This window comes from Thrips palmi, unplaced genomic scaffold, assembly GCF_012932325.1.
Source record: "Thrips palmi isolate BJ-2018 unplaced genomic scaffold, TpBJ-2018v1 HiC_scaffold_2, whole genome shotgun sequence".
NCBI classification, from domain to species: domain Eukaryota; kingdom Metazoa; phylum Arthropoda; class Insecta; order Thysanoptera; family Thripidae; genus Thrips; species Thrips palmi.
This window is the reverse complement of record NW_023144629.1, coordinates 5,714,807-5,733,940: the sequence shown is the minus strand read 5'-3', so window position 1 is coordinate 5,733,940 and position 19,134 is coordinate 5,714,807. Positions and strand designations below refer to the sequence as shown.

Below are 19,134 nucleotides of genomic sequence, written 5' to 3'. Positions count from 1 at the left end.
CTTTCGGAACGAGACACGGGAGCTGCGCTGCACGCCGCGGGGGGCTGTATGGCCTGTGTGGCCTGGCCGCGGGTACTTAGCACTTTCCCACACTTGCCACTGCACTCCGCCGCACTCGGCACTCGGGGCGTACACCGTAAAGCCGACTCGACGCCTCGCCGGCGTGTCGAAGTGCGAAGTAAAGCGCGAAGCCCCAAGCCGCGGCCTTGCAAGGCCACCCCAACGCAACGCGCACCGCGCGCACCGCGGTGCCTTTCAGAGCGTGGAGCGGGGCGGGGCGGGGCACGCGCGTGCGCCGCGGGGCTCACACGTTATTACCGACATTAGACAGACAGACGGACGGACGGCGCGCGCGCCAGCCGTATTGCACTGCATTGTAAAGTAAGTACGGCATGGCCGCGCGCGAGCAGCGCATCCAGGCCAATTTCCCGTGTGACAGTTTTCGGCTCCGTCGGCCAGGGCCACTGTAAGTCTGTCTGTCCGTCGCCGACAACGCACCGCCACTGTCCGCGGGACTCCGAGACAACCGAGATTTTCACAGTGCGCCCCGCCCCGCCCCGGCCAGAAATCACTCGCCGACGCCGTCGTCTCTTTTATTTCCCATCGTCCGACATTGCAATCACAGGAACTGGTCCGCGCGGTGGGCGCGCTGAGTTACAGCCCCGCTGCTTGCTAGCCGAGCCGCCGAGCCGCGAGCCATAGGCAGACACACACGCCTCGCAGTAAAAGCGCCTCCGTTTTATGGAGCGGTCAAGCGGCGGGGAGCACTGTCCAAATTTTGATTGCCACTTGATGACAATTTTCAAGGCTCCTTTTTCCTTTACAAGAGTGTCACCGAACTGGTTGATGATTTTGTTTTCGCGTCCATGCATCCATCAAGCAGGCGCCAGCCAGCCCGTAATGGTAATGGCAATGCCGGCCAGGCCAGCCCGCCGCGCGCCGCTGCTCGACGGGACTGCCTACCCTCGACTCCGCGGGCGTTCCCATTCACTCCGTCAAAAAAAACAAAGCCGGAAACCACACTGCCAAAAACTCACCTGTACACGCTCTGGTCGTAGTAGAGGAGGATCCGCAGCGGCTGGTCCGCCGCGCGCTTCCTGATGACGTGGTGGGGCTCGCCCAGGTCCACGTCCCGCACCACCTGCAGCAAGGAGAACAACGGCCTTGAGCACACGCACGGCGGCACAGTGGCCACGGAAGGGTCACCACGGATGTCACATCACAATGGCCCTGGTCACCACCACAGTCCTGGTCACCACCATGGGCCTGGTCACCACCATGGGCCTGGTCATCACCACGGCGCCGCATTAGCTTTCGCCACAGCGCCTCTGCAATCACGGCGACACCATCGCGGCCAATAAATCACCGGGCGGGCATCACCACGCCGCCATCTGCATGGTGATCCGGCACGGCCAGGCGCCGCATGGTGACCACGCCTATCGCGGCGCCATCGCGCGCCCGGCAAGGCGCGCCCAGTGTCAAGCGCTTAAGGCCGCCTCCAACGCCCTAAAGGACGAAGCAGACTGTCTCTCTCGCACTCGCGGGGCGTCCCCTGCAGGCGCGAGAGAGACGGAGCGACGACTCTCGCGGAATCGGTCCTGAGTGCAGTATCGCCATTACTATTAGGAATCGTTGCCTCAACGACCTTCCCGGTAGCCTATCACAACCCTGGAGCCGCGGGGCCGCCGGGCCGGCGAGCGCGGCCGCGGGTCACCGGCATCACGACGACGGCGTGCTGGGGCTGCGGCAGGCTGTGCTGGGCCGCGCGGAGCTTCCCGCGTCGTGACACCAATACACGGCAGGGCTGCGCCGCTCCGCCAGGCTCTGCTGGCCTATCGGCTCGCCGCCAACACGGCGCACGGCGCGCGGCCGGGGCTGGAGCCGGGGCTCATCCGAGCCAACAATTTGTATCATCGCCGGCCGGGCCGGCCCCGCCAGCCGCACCGCACCGGGATGCCCTTTGGCTTGCCGGGGCCCGGCGGTAACCTGATGCAACGGAGCCGACCGCGCCGAGCCCTCCGCAGAACCACTGCGCCAGAAAACTAGGCGGCGGTGGCCCACTAGACCAGCGGCTCTCAACCTTTCTCGGCTCGCGACCCCAAATTTGAAGCCAAAAATTTCCGCGACCCCCAGGAAAAATTTCGCGACCCCACGGGGCCCCTCCTTTAACATGCCACGGCGTCTGATCCGAGGCGGGCATTTTGCTCCCTCAACGGGCAGTTGGTCTTTGGACCTTCCTTTAGCATGCCTTTGTTACGGAGTGCAATTATCAGTCTTAGTTTGGGAGCAGTATTGTCTCAAAGTTGGCCAAAACGCTCAGAAATGTCTGTGAAAAATCGTGTTTTGGGCTGATTTTAAGCAGTCACAGCGTCTGATCTGAGGCGGGCATTTTGCTCCCTCAACGGGCAGTTGGTCTTTGGACCTTCCTTTAGCATTCCTCTGTTACGGAGTGCAATTATCAGTCTTAGTTTGGGAGCAGTATTGTCTCAAAGTTGGCCGAAACGCTCAGAAATGTCTATGAAAAATCGTGTTTTGGGCCGATTTTAAGCAGCCACAGCGTCTGATCCAAGGCGGGCATTTTGCTCCCTCGACGGGCAATTGGTCTTTGGATCTTCCTTTAGCATGCCTTTGTTACGGAGTGCGATTATCAGTCTTAGTTTGGGAGCAGTATTGTCTCAAAGTTGACCAAAATAGTCACAACGGTTTTTCAAAGACACTTGCGACCGTTTTGATCGACTTTGAGACAATACTGCTCCCAAACTAAGACTGACAATCGCACTCCGTAACAAAGGCATGCTAAAGGAAGGTCCAAAGACCAATTGCCCGTTGAGGGAGCAAAATGCCCGCCTCGGATCAGACGCAGTGGCTGCTTAAAATCGGCCCAAAACACGATTTTTCATAGACATTTCTGAGCGTTTCGGCCAACTTTGAGACAATACTGCTCCCAAACTAAGACTGATAATTGCACTCCGTAACAAAGGCATGCTAAAGGAAGGTCCAAAGACCGATTGCCCGTTGAGGAGCAAAATGCCCGCCTCGGATCAGACGCAGTGGCTGCTTAAAATCGGCCTAAAACACGACCCCAGCTACCTCGCCGCGACCCCTTAAAATTTTTTCGCGACCCCACTTGGGGTCGCGACCCTAAGGTTGAGAACCACTGCACTAGACTGACTCCGAGAGTCGTTTTCGTCGCTCTGCCTCCCTCGCGCTCACGGAGCGACCCGTCAGGGTGCGAGAGAGACAGAGCGACCACGACGACTCCGAGTCTGCTGCTGCCGGGTTGGTGCGTGGCGAGCCTGGATGAGCCCACTCACTCCCCCACCGGGCTGTAGCGATGACCCGCCTGCCTGTAACAACCTGCCGCACTCGCCGGTCTAGGACGTCTGGGCGGAAAAACAGGTTTGTTTTGGTCGTTGTTGTGATGCATGCATCATCGGCACCGAGGAGGAAGACCTAGTGACACACAAAACCCACCAAAAAAAAAGTGCGACGAAAAAAGAAAACTGTTTTTCAAACAAAAATTCTTTGGGTGTCGGTTGGAAAATAATCATTTTGCAATGTAGTTAGAGCGACGAATGGCTCGGCAGGCCGGCAGTCAGGCACTGCGAGACGGCGATGGAAGAACTCCGGCAACAAAGTTTCTATTTCTGCCACTCGGCGGCGATACTGCTTTCGATTCCATTTAAAGCTTCCCGCCGCCGCCGCGCCACGTTCGCGCGCAAATTGAAGCAACCGCGAAAAAAAAGAAAAAAAAGGAAAGAAAAGGCGGGAAAGCTTTCCCGGCGGCGGCAGCCAAGGCGGCAGCCACTCGGATGCCCCGATGGCACAATCGATGGCGCTCCAATGGCGGCGAAAAAAAGAAGGACAATTAAAGGCCGCTGCTCTCCGATCGGTGATTATGACAAAGAGGCGCAACAAGCGAAACTCGCGTCGAAACTCGCGGCGAAAACGCTTTCATGTTTTCCATCCCCTTGGCTGCGAGAGTCGCACCACTCACGCTTTGGGCGATCGTCGGCCCTTCGCTCGCTTCGCTTGGCGATAGAAAGCGCCCCAGCCAGGGCCGCCATGACGTGCCATGACGGGGCGTCCGCTTAAACTGACACGCCACTGCTTTGCTGACACTGCTAATCACCGAGTCACCGGCCGCGCAACAGACTCACTCCGAGAGTCGCTGCTGTATCTCTCGCACCGACGCGGGGCGCCCCACGAGTGCGAGAGAGACAGAGCGACGACTCTCGGAATCGGTCTGCAGGGCGGGCGGCGGCGAGGCGGCCTGCTCTTATTCAATATCGGGGCTTTCAACTGCCAACCCTCTCGGTGCTCCCAGTGCTGCCTCACCCGGCTATTTCGCCCATTCACCGCCCCGCCGCGCCCCGCCCCGCCCTTTTCTATCCATCGGCCCGGTAAAGTGGGGTATCGGTCACGAATATTCGAGCGCGGTGTCCAGTGAGACCCGCGGGCCGCGTTCGAGACACGCCGTGTCGCGCCGGCCGCCTGGAGCCTTTAGCAAAGGCACGGCACGGCGCTCCGGACGCAGCCAGCCGGGGACCCGTGGTGTAACAGGGCGCCAATTCGCTCCAGTTCCGGTGGCCGCAACACACAGACACACCAACACACCGACAAAGAGACACACCGACACGCCAACACACAGACACACCGGCGGCAGCGTGCGCCGTACCGTCGTCCGCTCCAGTGCAGGTTGAATGGACCGGCAGCGGCCCCTTGGCGACTGGACACCCTTGTCCAGCGCCACACTCCAGCGGCCACACACACACAAAGACGCATGCACACACACACACACGCAGACTGCAGCCACGTAACGCCCTTGCAGTGCCTTACAGTGACGGCGCAAAAGGCGCCGCAGGGCGGTGCGGGGGCGGCGGCCTGTCACGCTACGCGCTGCTACGCGCTCCGTCTCTCTCGCACTCACGGCGCGCCCCGTGGAGGTGCGAGAGAGACGGAGCGAGACTTCAAACGGCGCGACAACAAAGACGCGGCGAGCGTTACGGCTTCCGCGGCGGCAGTGCCATTTGGCAGTGCAGTGGCAAAGGCAAAGGCAGCGCCAAAGGCAGGGCGGGATTACACCGCCAGAGAGTCGCCTTCGTCGCTCCGTCTCTCTCGCACTCACGGGGCGGGCCGCATGGGTGCGAGAAGGACAGAGCGACGCAACATTGACGCAAAAGCAAATTTGATGCGTAGCAGACGATTTTTAGCGCTATGGCGGAGGGAGGATCACGGCGGCGAGCGACAGACAGCGCGGCACCGCCAAATGACACACATTTGGCGCGCAAAACGGCAAGGCCTCGGGCGGCGGCGACGGCGGCCCGAAACCCAGTGTACGCACGCCACTTCCCGCGCCTGGAGGCGCTCATTGCAGCCGTCTCTCTCGCACTCACGGGCCGGCCCGAGCGGCCCTGGGGGTGCGAGAGAGACAGCGCGACGCCGGCGCCGCGGATAATGGCGCCGCCACACTATCCGCCTCGCAGTGCAGTGACAGATCCCGGAGGACGACAACCACGCCCTGATTAGCCAGGCGCCCGTTTTCGCGGAGAAAGCCGTGCAGCATGCAGAGCAGCAGACTCATTCCGAGAATCGTCGCGCTGTCTCTCTCGCACTCGTGGGGCGCCCCGTAAGGGTGCGAGAGAGACAGCGACGACTGTGAGTCTGCAGTGCAGTGCCGCCGCCACGCGGCTGCTTTGCTTATGAGCGCCGATTTGAATATGATCCGCGACTCGCGGTGTAGCGACAGGAGAAAACGAAATCGGGTAACTGTTTGGTTTTTATGCTTTTTTTTTCGTACCGGCGTAGGATTCCTTCAGAGCGAGTATATTGGTAGAATCTCACGCGTTACAAGCCCAATAACATTCCACCGCCTGTGAGTGTGGGTAGGTAAGTGTGAGCCGCCCATCCTGCCAGTGTATGTGTGTGTGATGCATTCTCAGTCTTGTAGTCCGTGTGAGGTAAAAGCCCCGGGCCAGGCTCCACAGGCTGGGTGTGAATAGCCGGCCTGCCTTCACATAGCAGACGGATTCCGAGAGTCGTTCTCGTCGCCCCGTCTCTCTCGCACCCATACGGGAAGCCCCGTGAGTGCGAGAGAGACAGAGCGACGAAGACGACTCTCGTAATGGGCCTGCAGCAGCGCGCGGCGGCGTGCCCCCAGTGTGGTCTTGGGCCGGCGCGGGGCCCACGGAGGGCCCTCCAATTCATTCCAATTCATTGGGGCACTCTGCTCCAAAGGCGCTCCAAAGGTACGAGGCGGCCCGAACGCCACAAAGACACGGCCTTCATTAATCCCGGCCCGGGAGTCGGTATTCGTCTCTCCGTCTCTCTCGCACTCGAGGGGTGTTCCGTACGGGTGCGAGAGAGACGGAGCGACGAGCCGACGGACAATTAGAGGAGAGCGTGTTCGGCTAAACAGAGCCACACGCCAGAGCGTGAACGAGCTTTGGTGTGCGTGTGTGTGTGTGTGTGTGCGAGGCACGAAAAACAGAGGCAGGTCGAGGCCCTCCTGATATGAGAACTGGCGCACTGCTAGAGACAGTACGCGCCGCTGCTTTCCCGGACGGTAGCGCCGTGGCATGGCATGGCACGCCTCATTTCGAACAGCGCTCCGCTTTCGTCGCTCCGTCTCGCTCGCACCCCTACACGGACCGCCCCGCGAGTGCGAGAGAGACGGACGGAGCGACACTGGCTGTCGGCCGTGATAAATTATCCGGAGCCAAATTACGTGCGGCTGGCGGCTCATCAGGGCACGGCCAGTGACACGGACGCGCGGACGGACGCGTCGCGGAAGGAACGACGCGCCTTTATGCTGCGAGAGAGAGAGAGAGAGAGAGAGAGAGAGAGAGAGAGAGAGAGAGAGAGAGAGAGAGAGAGAGAGAGAGAGAGAGAGAGAGAGAGAGAGCGCTCCGCAGCACGGCAGCTGAAAGACGAAATGTACAGTGACTAATGTGCCTGGGAGCCGCGCTGTGCCGCACCGCACTGCAACTTCTTAACGACAGTTTAGCCACGGACGGACGGACTGCAAGAAGGCGCACCTTGAGCGGCAACGGCACGCGTTGTTCGGACGACGGGCTGCGACGTGCGGGGCAGGACGGGACTTCCCTCCGTTGGTCTCTCTCGCACCTATGTTCGGCCCACGAGTGCGAGAGAGACAGAGAGACGGTGACTACAGTGTCCCTGTTGGCGACCGCCCGGGTGGCGCTTGCTTAAGATTCTTCCAGTGTGATGCCTTCGGCTTTTGGCTTTTGGCTCAGGCTTTGCCCAGAGAAAGCGCGCGGCCACACTGGACAAAACTACCGACGGGGGCCTCCGCGTGTTCTTTTGCGGTGAGTGGCACCGCGTCGCGTAGCGTCTCCTTGGCTGCCCGTCCGTCAGGTCTCTCTCTCTCTCTCTCTCTCTTCTCTCTCTCTCTCTCTCTCTCTCTCTCTCTCTCTCTCTCTCTCTCGGCCACTCCGTGGGGGTGTCCTCCGGGCGGGCGTCCCGTGGGGTGCGAGAGAGACAGCCTGCTCGGCTGGCCGCCGCAAGGGACGTCCCTCCTTGGCACCGCATGACGATTACCGCCCCGATGTGTGTGTGTGTGTGTGCGTGGCGACACGGCAATGACACGTTGTGCAAGTGCGGCAAGGGACGCGCTGGACGCGCTTCCTGGAGCGTCATTGCGGTTCGCAGTGTGACGGTCCCGCAGTCGCCGAAACGGCCGCCATAAACCTCCGTCCCGTCCCTCCCGTCGGCGACACCAGAAAGTCCACGGAAAAAAAGCTGTTGGTCGTCACGATCGGATGTACTCAGTTGTCGTTACAGTGATTGTGGGCATCGAACGGCTTGATTCAGACAACCAACTAGCGTATTTATCCTCTTACAAGTCACTTGGTCGGCCCGAGCCGATCGTCACAACCGACCGCTCTGCTCAAGGAAGTTCGGTTCTGAGAGTCGAGGTTTCACGGACCTGCCGCTTGGTGGCGGCGTCCCCGTTCGCCTATTAGTATTTCCGATTTATGTTACTCAAGTAAATAATTTTCGCAAATAATGTTGTCTGTTGCCTCGGTAAATATGTTCTCTAGCCGTCAGCTAAAAACTCTGAACAAAATATTACACTGAAGTCGAGAAGAACGCATTTTCATGTTGCCTCTCGCTGGCGTCTACGTTCGGTCAATAGGTTAGGTTCAGGCATGATCCCCAACCAATTGTTATCTGCTCAATCGGGCAGAGAACGACGGTGCGGCGTCTTCGCCGTGCCGACTCGTTCATTTTTAATTGTGATGCCAGTTTCGGATCACAGTGTCAGAAACACTACATTTGCGAGGACCACCGACCAAGTTGAAACAGAGTCTGCTGAGCGTTGCATAGAAATTCCCCACGAACGAGATATCGGCTGAAGTGTCAGATGAGTTGGTTCTCTCAAGCAACTTTCTGGTCGTCTCGAAGAGGCACTAAAATCATACCTTCCCTGCAACTGATGGACGACGGTTCTAGGATACCTTATTCTTGGTTGTCACAATCAACACAGTCGTTCTGATGGCCAGCTTGCCTCAGCTCGGTGACATGGTTCTCACGATCAGAAATCCGGTAGTCCCCCAAGCTATCGAAAAAGATGGTCGTGGCGATCGAGATTCGGTCGCCACGACCACGGATTTTTTTCCGTGTCGCTTCCACGTCACTCTGCCGCCCGGTCGGTCGGTCACCCTCCTCGCGGGGCGTCCCGCACAGGTGCGAGAGAGACGGAGCGACGAGGACGACTCTCGGAATCAGTGTGCCGGACGGCCTGATGGACTTCCCTCCCTGTCTTTCCCACAGGCGACGGTGCGCCCGCGCGAGGCCAAGCAGTCCCTCTGCCCGCTCTGTCAGTGCTCGCAGTGCTCGCCCTTCAGAGCGTCCGCGGCCTTCTCTGCAGCAGACTGACATTCCGTCTTCGTCGCTCTGTCTCTCTCGCACCCTTACGGAACGCCCCGCGAGTGCGAGAGAGACAGGGCGACGAAGACGACCATCGGAATGAGTCCGCGGCGCCGCCATGCCGCTCGGAATCACTGCATCAATGATGCACGGCGTGGCGCGACGTGCATGGCCAGCAGACGACGCTGCTCTCATCACCGGCACGGCCATCATGATCGCCATCGTCATTGTCTCGATGATCCCCACGGCACGGCATGCATGATGACTAGAGCCATCGCAATCGCCGGGCTGTCGTCGTGATCTCATTCCAGAGGCACCGGCCGACCGAGGGGCACCCTTGGCCGCCCCGCCCCGCCCCGCCAGAGAAAGTCCCGCGGGACCCTGCCCTGCCCTGCCCTGCGCACGGCGAGGCGTATTGGACGTGATTTAGCAGGTCGGCGCGCTGTCTCTCTCTCTCGCACCCGGAGGGCCTGCCCCGTGAGTGCGAGAGAGACGGCGCCAGCCGCACTACTAGTGTGCCGTGCAGGCCGTGCAGCCTGGGCGTTGCCGCGCTGCCGCCGCGGCGCCGCCGAGTCGCGGTCATCGATTTTCGATCGTCTTGGTCGCCGCGACGGCCTGGCCTGGCCTGGATTTTAATTTCTAAATATCTTAATATTCCAATATCTCGATGTCTTAATATTTCGATAACTCGATGTCTTAATATTTCGATATCTCGATGTCTTAATATTTCGATATATCGATGTCTTAATATCTCCACATCTTCTCTCTCTGCACTACTTTTACTGCGGCTTTCCGAATGCCCGTGGGGTCGTGAATGGCGGTGCGCCTTTTGGCTCGGCCGCCTCGGCCGTGCGCATGCAAGCGTGCAAGCATGCCCGCGACTTGTTATTCAAATCGAAACCTTTCCGAACACGCGGCAATCCCACCGGGCATGCCGGCAGACTCACTCCGAGAGGGTCGTTTTCGTCGCTCCGTCTCTCTCACAAGGGACTTCCCCACGAGGGCGAGAAGGAGAGACAGCGACGAAAACGTCTCTCGGAGTCAGTCTGCCGCTCTAGTCCCCCCCCCCCTCTCTCTCTTCCAGCTGACACGGGGAAGACGTGCAATTTGCATCGCCATCGACCAATAAAACGCCACCAAGAAAGAAAACTTCATTGCGTTGGCGAAAAACAGAGCAGCAGTGAAACGCAGCAGCGCACTATGCACGCCGCGCATTGCAACACGCGCACTCAAGGCGTCCCGACGAACCGAGTCGTATAAGCTCTCCGGCCAAGTCTTCGACACGGCGGCTCACTTTGTCGATGCTTCCTCCTGGAGCTCTTTTGTTTGAGTTCGCGTCAGGTCGGGTTGCCTTGTTGCTAGCGCCCACGCCAACGCACACAAACACACACATACACACACACACATCTTGTGCCCCCGTTATCGACAAAACTACTCAAGTGTTCCTTGCAAGCGGCACGGCGGACATCGCGGAAAAGGCTTCAGGTGTGTGGACTGTGTGTGTGTGTGTGCTGTGTGTGCGCGCACACAAACACACACGGCAACACGTCAAGTAAACACACGCAAACGGAGCACTCGACCTGGTTCCAGTGGAACACCAGCTTTGTCCAGGACTGCTCTGCTTGCTGGCGCTGCCGGCGCTGCTAGCCAAGTCTCCCCGAGTCCAATCAGGCGACGAGATATACGGGAGCTCCGGTACACACCGAGGGGCCTGCACTGGTGGAGATAGAGGGGCGCCGGTGCACTGGGAATCCAGCAAGGTGACGTCACGATCGTTTGAACGTGCATCAGGCCTCGTTTAATTCCTCCTCGCCCAAAATTTTAGCCGCATCGACTCTGGTCCTTTCATCCTGATTGCGTCCAGGTGGGAGAGAGGCGCACGAACTCGGGACGGCTTTGGCTGAGCCAACCAATCAATCACCTCGCTAACCGGGCTGAGCCAACAGAGCGCTGAGGTCACCGAGGTTGTCACCTCACTGGTAGTCCGATCAGAGAGGCCCCCCGTCATGGACCAAAGCTGGCTATCGCTGGCTTACGGTGTTGTGCAAAGGCTGGCAGCGCGTAGAAGCGAAGCCCCAGAGGGCCCAGAGAGCGCCCAGAGGCCGGGCCAATATCGGCTCCAATTCGGAGCTCGCGTAATCAAAGTCCGAGCCGTTAGCCATTTCAAGTGCCATGCCACACCGTCGTCCCCGGGGGACGTGCCTAATTGGCTCGCCGTGTCGCCTGTAATGAATCCACGGCCAAAAGTATTGAAATTTTGAAAAAAATATTAAAATTTTGAAAAAATATTAAAATTTTGAAAAAATGTTAAAATTTTAAAAAAATATTAAAATTTTGAAAAAATATTAAAATTTTGAAAAAATGTTAAAATTTTGAAAAAATATTGAAATTTTTTTGGGGGGATGAAAAATTTTAAGTTAGTTAAAATTGTAATGCAAATTGTGAGAGGGTAGCCGGGTGCGTGTGCCACGGTGTGCCACGAGTGCCACTGCGTTGCGGTTGGCGAGGCGAAAGGACGCGATGCGACACACAAGGTGCCGCAAGGTGCGCACAAGGCTGAGCACGTGTCCACCGCAAAAAAAACAACAACAACAACAACAACAAAAGCGGAACATTAAATGCATCCCATTCGTCATAATCTTTTCCACGCGTCTCCGTCAGCCAGCGGATTGAAATCAACACTTCAAGGTGTGGCATCTCGAGCGTGGAGGAGTCGAGAGACTTTCACTTGAATTCAAGAGGAGTAAAAAGCTTGGGTAATCTGTGACCGGATGGGCCACGGACATACGCAGCTATGGGGAGATTCCATGTTACTTGTCCGGGCGGGCCCTAAGTCTTGTCCGGCGCCAAGGAGCGCCTGGACAGTGTGCGCCCACGCGCGCTGGAGAGTCCGGCGGACGGGCCTCCAGGCTTTCCGGGGGGGGGGGGGGGGGGGGGGGGGGGGTCGGCGTCGACGCAATAGTCCAGGTGACACCCACTCGGGGGAGTATGTAATAAAGCGAACGCGCGCTGCAGACTGATTCCGAGAGTGACTGCACCGCCATACGTTTTGCTGCATCAATACACCTGACAAAAAAAAGACGAGACGAAAACGCGCGTTGTTGTTTCGAAAAGTCAGGATCGATTTTGTTTTCAGGAAACGCGAACGAGCCCTTCGCCATCACTCACTCACTCTGCGAAAGAGACGCTTCCCACCGGATGAATCTCCTAATGGCACCGCACCGCCCTGACCACAGCCACGGCAGACCGACGCCGCGAGTGCGAGAGAGACAGACTCTCGGAATCAGTGTAGTGGCGCCGGCTGCCGCCGCCGCTCGCTCGGGTGCACCGGGTCATCACGGCGGAGGCCTGGGGTCGCAGGCAGCGCGGTGTGACTGTGTGACTGCACTGTGTGACTGCACTGTGTGACTGCACTGTGGGGGCCTTGGCAGGCCTTGGCCAGGCGCGGAGAATGTCGCAGAGTTTTAACACGAGAAGGGAGGAGAAAAAGAGAGAAAAAAAAAACAACACAAGAGACGTAATTCTCGGCGCCTCGAAGGACTGACTGCGCCACTGTAATTGCGCTTTCATCAACTCGGCTCCGTTTTTACCACAGAATAAAGACGGAGTGCCTCACTTACGGTGTGTGTAAACGGCGAAGGGCAGCACCCAGGCAGCGCCTGCCAACTTCGCAAACAAAATTAAATTTTTAAAAAAGTGACTTTTAAACACTATTGTATCACGCGCCTGTTGATTTGAGCTGCTCCCCCCCCCCTCCCCCCTTTCTCTCTCCCTCTCTCTACTCAGTGTAGGTGCGAGGGAGACCGATCCAAGCGCCAAAGCCGAGTGTCTCATTAGTATTAGGTCACACAGAAAGCCGGTTCTCGAGGCATTCTTTCTCGCATACTTTGCTCGCATTGTGCAAATAGCATGCAGATTGTGTAAAAAAAAAGTGGATGAAAAAAAAAGAATGCGGTCTTGGCGATGCATAATGATAGAGTGCAGCGGCCGGCAGGTTCGCAAGCCCAGCAAACGAAGCCCGGCGTGTGCGAGTGGATGAGGTGGAACCTGGTGGCACCGCGAGGGTGGAACACAATGGGACGCGGGCCCCCGCGTGTCCCAATACCGCGTGACGCGTGCCCCGCGGGCCAGCGTCTTTTTCTCACTCATTTTCGCGTGTCGTGTCGCGCGTGGGGGGACCGCGCGAGCATTGACACGACAAACGCCGCGACTGCACATGCGCCCCACCAAAAAAAAAATAAAAAAAATTAACGAAAACTTCAACACTCCTCATAAAATCTGCAGTAATTTTTTTGTTTTAAATTCAGAAACATAAACTGTCACTGACTGTGCAAATTAAATATCTGTTAAGTTGCGATACTTTTATTTTGGTTAGAAATTTTTTTTATTGTTTTGCTTTTTTTTCTGTCTTTCTTCCCAGTTTGAAGGACAGGTGATTCGCCTTTTGGCCCGGCCGGCCCGGCCGAGACCGCAAAGAAAGCGAGCGTGGCGTGCACATTGCAAGACCGTGAACCCCGCGCGGGGCTCCGCGGGGCTGGCCCGGCAGCCACCCGTGGGGGCGCACACAGCCCAGGCACAGTGCCCACGCCACCTCGCGAGTACCAGCCAGCCAGCACGCTGATGCCGAGAGTCGTTTTCGTCGCTCTGTCTCTCTCGCAGCGAGACGGGACGCCCCGTGAGTGCGAGAGAGACAGAGCAGCCTGCAGCACCGCACTGGCACAGTGTCAGGTGCAAAGGCAAAGGCCCGCGGCGCCACGCCGGCCGAGCGATCAAGGCCGACATGCCGCCGCTACAAAAGCCAAGCCTTTTGTCTGCCTTTTTGCCTTTGCTTTGCCTTTGCCTGTGGCTCGGACGCGAAAGTATCGGCGGCTCACTTACACTGTAGGACCCTGCCGGACCTAAATGACTCCTGCCCTGCCGGCCACCAGTTTCCGCGCCCCTTTTAAGGACACTGGTAAACAACTTAGGCGCGCACAGTGAGCGACCTAGAGCTCGAAACGCGTCTCGAGTTTTGGCCGCCCCCACCCGGTCTTCTGGCCCACTGTGCGCTGCCCTTCGGCCGGTCGGCCAGATGGCTCGTTAATTAGCATCTTCTTCGGCGTCTTCTCCGTGCCAAACAAAAGGCGGTGCAATTAGCATATCGGCCCAGCCACCCTCGCCTCGGCGGACTCACTCCGAGAGTCGCGGCGTCTCTCTCGCACCCACGCGGGACGCCCCGCGAGTGCGAGAGAGACAGAGCGACGACTCTCGGAGTGAGTCTGCCGCAGCCGCAGCCTCGCAACCTCACGACCGGCCCATCAGCCGCTAATCTAATAATATAGTAATAACAACGGCGTGGCATTGAACCGACCGCACACGCAGCCACGCACGCAGAGACACACACACACACACACACATCCGCGTTCGCTGCTGAAAAGAAGAAAAATTGCTGCGCTTAAATATATCGGTGTGTTAGATTGAAGATACTTTTATTTAATTTACAGAATTTGAAGGACTAGAGCGCAACATGTGTTGTGTCGGGCAAGCCGTTTTCGGGGTGAAGTAGCACGCGATGATGCGTGCGAGGGGCGAGTCAAAGTTATCCAATAATCATTGCAACACCGAGGCCGCGCCGCCCGCCGCGCACTTCCCGTGTGATTTTCATATATTCTCGAGTTCCGAGCTGCCTTTCCTTCTCCTCCACCGTTTTCGGCCCACTGTGCGCGTTGGCGAAATTCGAAACCCCCCAGCACCGCGGCACAGCGCCCACACAGCGGCCCCCGGGGCCCGGCACTGCGGGCGGGGTGGACAGACAGACAGACAGACATGCAAACAGATACACACACACGGCGGTTATAAAGCCGGCGCCTTGATCCCCTGCCCACCCCGCCGCGTAAGACCGCGACCCTCAGGGACACTGGAAGGTCGGGGTCACCCCGCCCCGCCCCGCCACGGCATCGCATCGCATCGCCGAGACATCGCCGCACCATCATGCCGTCGTCGTCCCGTTTGTTCGATTCGAGTCGAAAACCGCAGACGCGAAGCGCGAACCGCGGCGCGCGGTCGGGTTGTCGGGTTGACGACGCGGAACCGCGCGCGGCTTGCCCAGGCCACGCCGAGGTGCGCCAAGGCCGCCTTGCCGGAGCAACGCGGAGCAACGCGCAGCCCAAAGCAACCTGCCATTCACTTTTGCTGACAGACAGAGCGCGAGCGAACAGCGGAGCAAGCGCACCGAGGCAGGGCGGCAACGAGAGCGAGAGAGACAGGGCCGGGCCGAGGGACGGGCAGGGAAGGCCCAAGTCACTTCCGCTAAACTTTTCCCGCGCGCGCAGCTTCTTTCCGCACGCACGCACGCACACCACACACACGCACGCATTATCACACTCCGTTGAGTTTGGTGCGAAACTTGGAAGAAAAGCCAACAGCCTCTGCGTGCTCTGCGCGTGCACTCGAAGTGGAGCGAGAAGTCAGTGTACTGCCTCTGCCTCGTCAGCACCAGGGCCTTGGCAGGGCCTTGGCTGGCGGTCAGGCTGGTCAGGCTCTCCGAACTGCGAGCCTCTGCTCAATTATCGGGGTCAGTCTATCCGCGTCTCGCTCGCACTCGCAGGGCGCCCGGGGCGCTCCGTGTGGGTGCGACAGAGACAGAGCGACTCGGCGCAGCACGCGCCGCGGTGTCCACGCAGCGTCCACGCAGTGTCCACGCACGCAGTGCTGACCCTTGCTGGCAGGGCCTTGCCGAACGCGCCTCCCTTGCGGCCAGGGCGTTGTGGCGCAGAACGCTGCGAATACCGGCTCTGCCTTTAGCGCCTGCGAGGTAGGTCACACACGGGCGTGGAGACGGTGGCCTACCTCGCAGGCGCTCTCACGCGACCCGCCGTCTCACTAACTATGCGCTCGGTAATACAGGAAGTCCCCCACACCAAGACTAATAACTCTTGCTACTAACAGACACCACACACACACACCGTCGCCGCTCCACGTGTGTGCGACACTGCCAAAGAAAAGTCGGAAACAACCGAAGCGTACGCGAAGGCACGCTGCTCGTCTTGCTGGTCGGTGCCCCGGCCGTGCGGTGCCGTGCGGTGCGGTCGCGGACTTTACCCATCGTTTTATGGGAGAAAGCCGAGGACGGCGAGGACGCGCACTGCCGCCGAAGGAAACCGAAGCAGGCATCAAAAGGCCCTCCGAAAGCTTCCTCGGCCGCTCGTTCATATCGTCGTCGTTTTCCAGGAGACAATGCCTTTCGTTTTTCTCAAAGGACAGGCAGTGTCCGACGTCGTGAGGCAGCAGGCGCCCGCGCCGGTCTTCTGGCCCACTGCGCGCCGCGGGGCGCCCCCTCTGCGTGGGGGGCTCTGTTTATGAATGCGTCGGAAAGTAAATCAAGGTAGGGTACTCGCTACTCGCTCCAGCGTGCTCGACCGTGTGTGGTTCAGCAGCGGCGCAGCTGCCTCTCTCGCACTCACGGGGCGCCCCGTGTGGGTGCGAGAGAGACAGAGCGACCGCTCCAGTGCGCCGCGGCGGCCAAATCGCCTTGCGAAACGCGCAACGCGCCCACCGCTGCGACGGCATTGACCGCGTGGTACCCACAGTGTACCCAGCAGCGCACTCATTCCGAGAGTCGTCGCTCTGTCTCTCTCGCACCCACGGGACGCCCCGTGAGTGCGAGAGAGACAGAGCGACTCTCGGAATCGTTCGGCTGAGACTGGCAGTGCGTACACAGCCGGCGGCGTGGGCGGGGGCAATTATGTGAACCGCTGACTAGCCCTGACCAGCCCGGGCCACTACACGCAACGTCACTTCCAAGAATCCGCGACGCCGCGACACCCGAAAAAGAAAATGGAAAAGGGCCCCGCCAGCTTATTGCGTTTTCGTGAAGCCAACAGACTGACGCACCGACAGTCGCTCTGTCTCTCTCGCACCCATGCGGCACACCCCTCGAGTGCGAGAGAGACAGAGCGAGCGGCTCGGCTCGGAATCGGCCTGGCCGTGACTCAGTGTCTGGGTGACTCGTAGTCTCGGGGTTTACAGCCCAGAGCGACACCTGCGCCGCGACACAGCGACACCACGGCGTCGTCCTCGTCGTCACCAAGGTCCGCAGAGTCGTCTTCGTCGCGCTGTCTCTCTCGCGCCTTCACGGGGCGCCCCATGAGTGCGAGAGAGACAGAGCGACTCGGCCGCGGCGCCAAAAGGAGTCTGCCGAGGCTCTCGCGAAACACGCATAACGATCAAGAGTATCACGTGTGAACGGCACACTGCAATAATCGGCGCGCCCGGCGATAGCATCTCGTATGGCACACAAATGGGCAAGGAAAGGGGGGGGGGGGCGTCGGTCCTGCCCTGCCCGACCGCGCGACCTTTGACATTACAGCCTGCCGCTCAACACGACTCCACCCACAGCGCTCTGTCTCTCTCGCACCCCTGCGGCCCGCCCCGTGAGTGCGAGAGAGACGGAGCGGCCCTCTGGGCGGCTCCAGCGAGCAGCCAGCATAGCCAGGCCGGCCGGAGAATGGGAACTGTCGCTATTTGAAATAGTGTCAAGTGCTTTCTCAATATTCCCTCCGTCTGCCCGGTGCTGCTCTGGTACTCGGGTACTACACTGTGATTCGCGGCGGCGCGACCGCGGGGACACACGCCCCGTGAGTGCGAGAGAGACAGAGCGACGAAAACGAGTCCCGGATTCAGTCTGCAGGTGAGCTCGCCGCCGCCTGCCGTCATCGTGGTCGCTAGCGATGGCCTGTTGGCTGTTGGTTGGCTTTGGGGCGTTTTATGGCCTTCCGAGCGAGTCCGGAGGCCGGGCCGTCCGACGACCCTGACTCCGCTGGAGTCCCGGAGCGTCCCGGAGATGGCACAGGACTGACCCCACGGCCGGCTAGCACGGCCACGCCATCAGGATGACGGTGAGGACCATGAGCCGGCAATAGGAAGCTGGATTTATGCCCGTTTCGGGGCAGAGGCTAGCCGCTCTGTCTCTCTCGCACTCACGGGGCGATGCGGAGGGGTGCGAGAGAGACAGAGCGACGCTGCTAGTACAGTATAATGAAGACGGGCAGGAAGGACTAAGGACTCGGAGGGCATCGGTTCGGCAAGACACCTGGAATGACCCCAGGCCAGGCGGCTCCCCAGTCAACAATCGTTAGGCACATTTAAATCTTAATATGAAGTCCAACTAATAATTTTTATATATTTTTTTTTAAATTTTTTTTTATTTTTTAGATTGTGATTCATTTAGTTTGCCCAGACACTCGTATCAAATTTGATCTTCGAAAATTTTGAGGAAGAAACTGTTACCTCTTTTAACATGAAACTTAAATGGTTTTGGCAAAAATATTAAACAAATGTTTGTAAGTCTCAAAAATTTCCTCTCCCCCTTGTCACAATTATATACTAAATATTATAAAGCATAGACATGAACATTGAGGCACTGGACACAAATAAGCTAAACTTTAAGCAAGAATCCTTTTCTTTTTTCTTACTAGTGAGAAAATTAATTTGCACACTTCGTACTGCGTTCTGCTCAGAAACATTTGCAACCGCCAAGTTTTCTTGTACTCTACCGTAGAACCGAGTTCAAAGAATAATTACTGATAAAGTCTACGAATTTTAGAGACAAGAGAAACTAAGAAACCATTCAGAAAAACAGAAAGAGCTGCAGTAAGATTCGCACAAATCCTCTCTGGTGGCATATTTTGAAGAATAACACAACCTTTACAGAACCGGCACGTGACAGGGTTCCAACGGTATTATGAAAAGTGATCCTCCACGCTTGCGTCGGTCACTGAACCATTCCGCGTCCCGTCAACTAAAAATAACCCAAAACAGCCGCTGACCCTGATTTGCTTGTCGCATAAACAAACGACATAACCTAACCAGCGCGCACTTCTGCTGCCCGCTCCCGATCAACGCTGTCGAATAATCGACCGGTGTCCGCTCCGGCCGCAACAGACACACAACCGAAGGCTTCGGAGGTGCCGGGCTGGCGGTTGGAGGGCCGGTCGAGGTTGCAGTGTGGGGGCGTGAGGGCACCGTAGGGATGCATTCATTCGCTGCCCTGGACTCACCTCATCGTCTTTGGGGTGGACGTGCGAGCAGTGCTGGCCGTGGCTCTGGACGGCCTCCGCCAGGGCGAGGAGGGCCAGGGCCAGCAGCAGCAGGCCGGCGGGCCGCGGGGCCCAGGCCATGGCGAGGGGCGGCCAGAGGGGCGCAACTGTCAGGGGCCGCGAGACGAGACGTCGAGGCGCTACGCGGACCGAGTCATGAGCGGGC

The 19,134-nt window shown here is 58.6% G+C and overlaps 1 protein-coding gene across 1 annotated transcript in view; it reads right to left on the bottom strand.

Moving 5' to 3' along the window:
* Nucleotides 1-19,134, bottom strand: part of LOC117646883 (leishmanolysin-like peptidase) — a 23,891-nt gene extending 4,757 nt beyond the window's left edge. Inside the window, exons 1-2 of the mRNA XM_034388186.1 lie at nt 18,930-19,134; nt 1,038-1,141 (exon numbers count right to left, since the gene is read on the bottom strand). Of these exons, the coding sequence (XP_034244077.1) occupies nt 1,038-1,141; nt 18,930-19,049 (224 nt within the window). The 5' untranslated portion in view covers nt 19,050-19,134. The remainder of the gene's footprint in view (nt 1-1,037; nt 1,142-18,929) is intronic.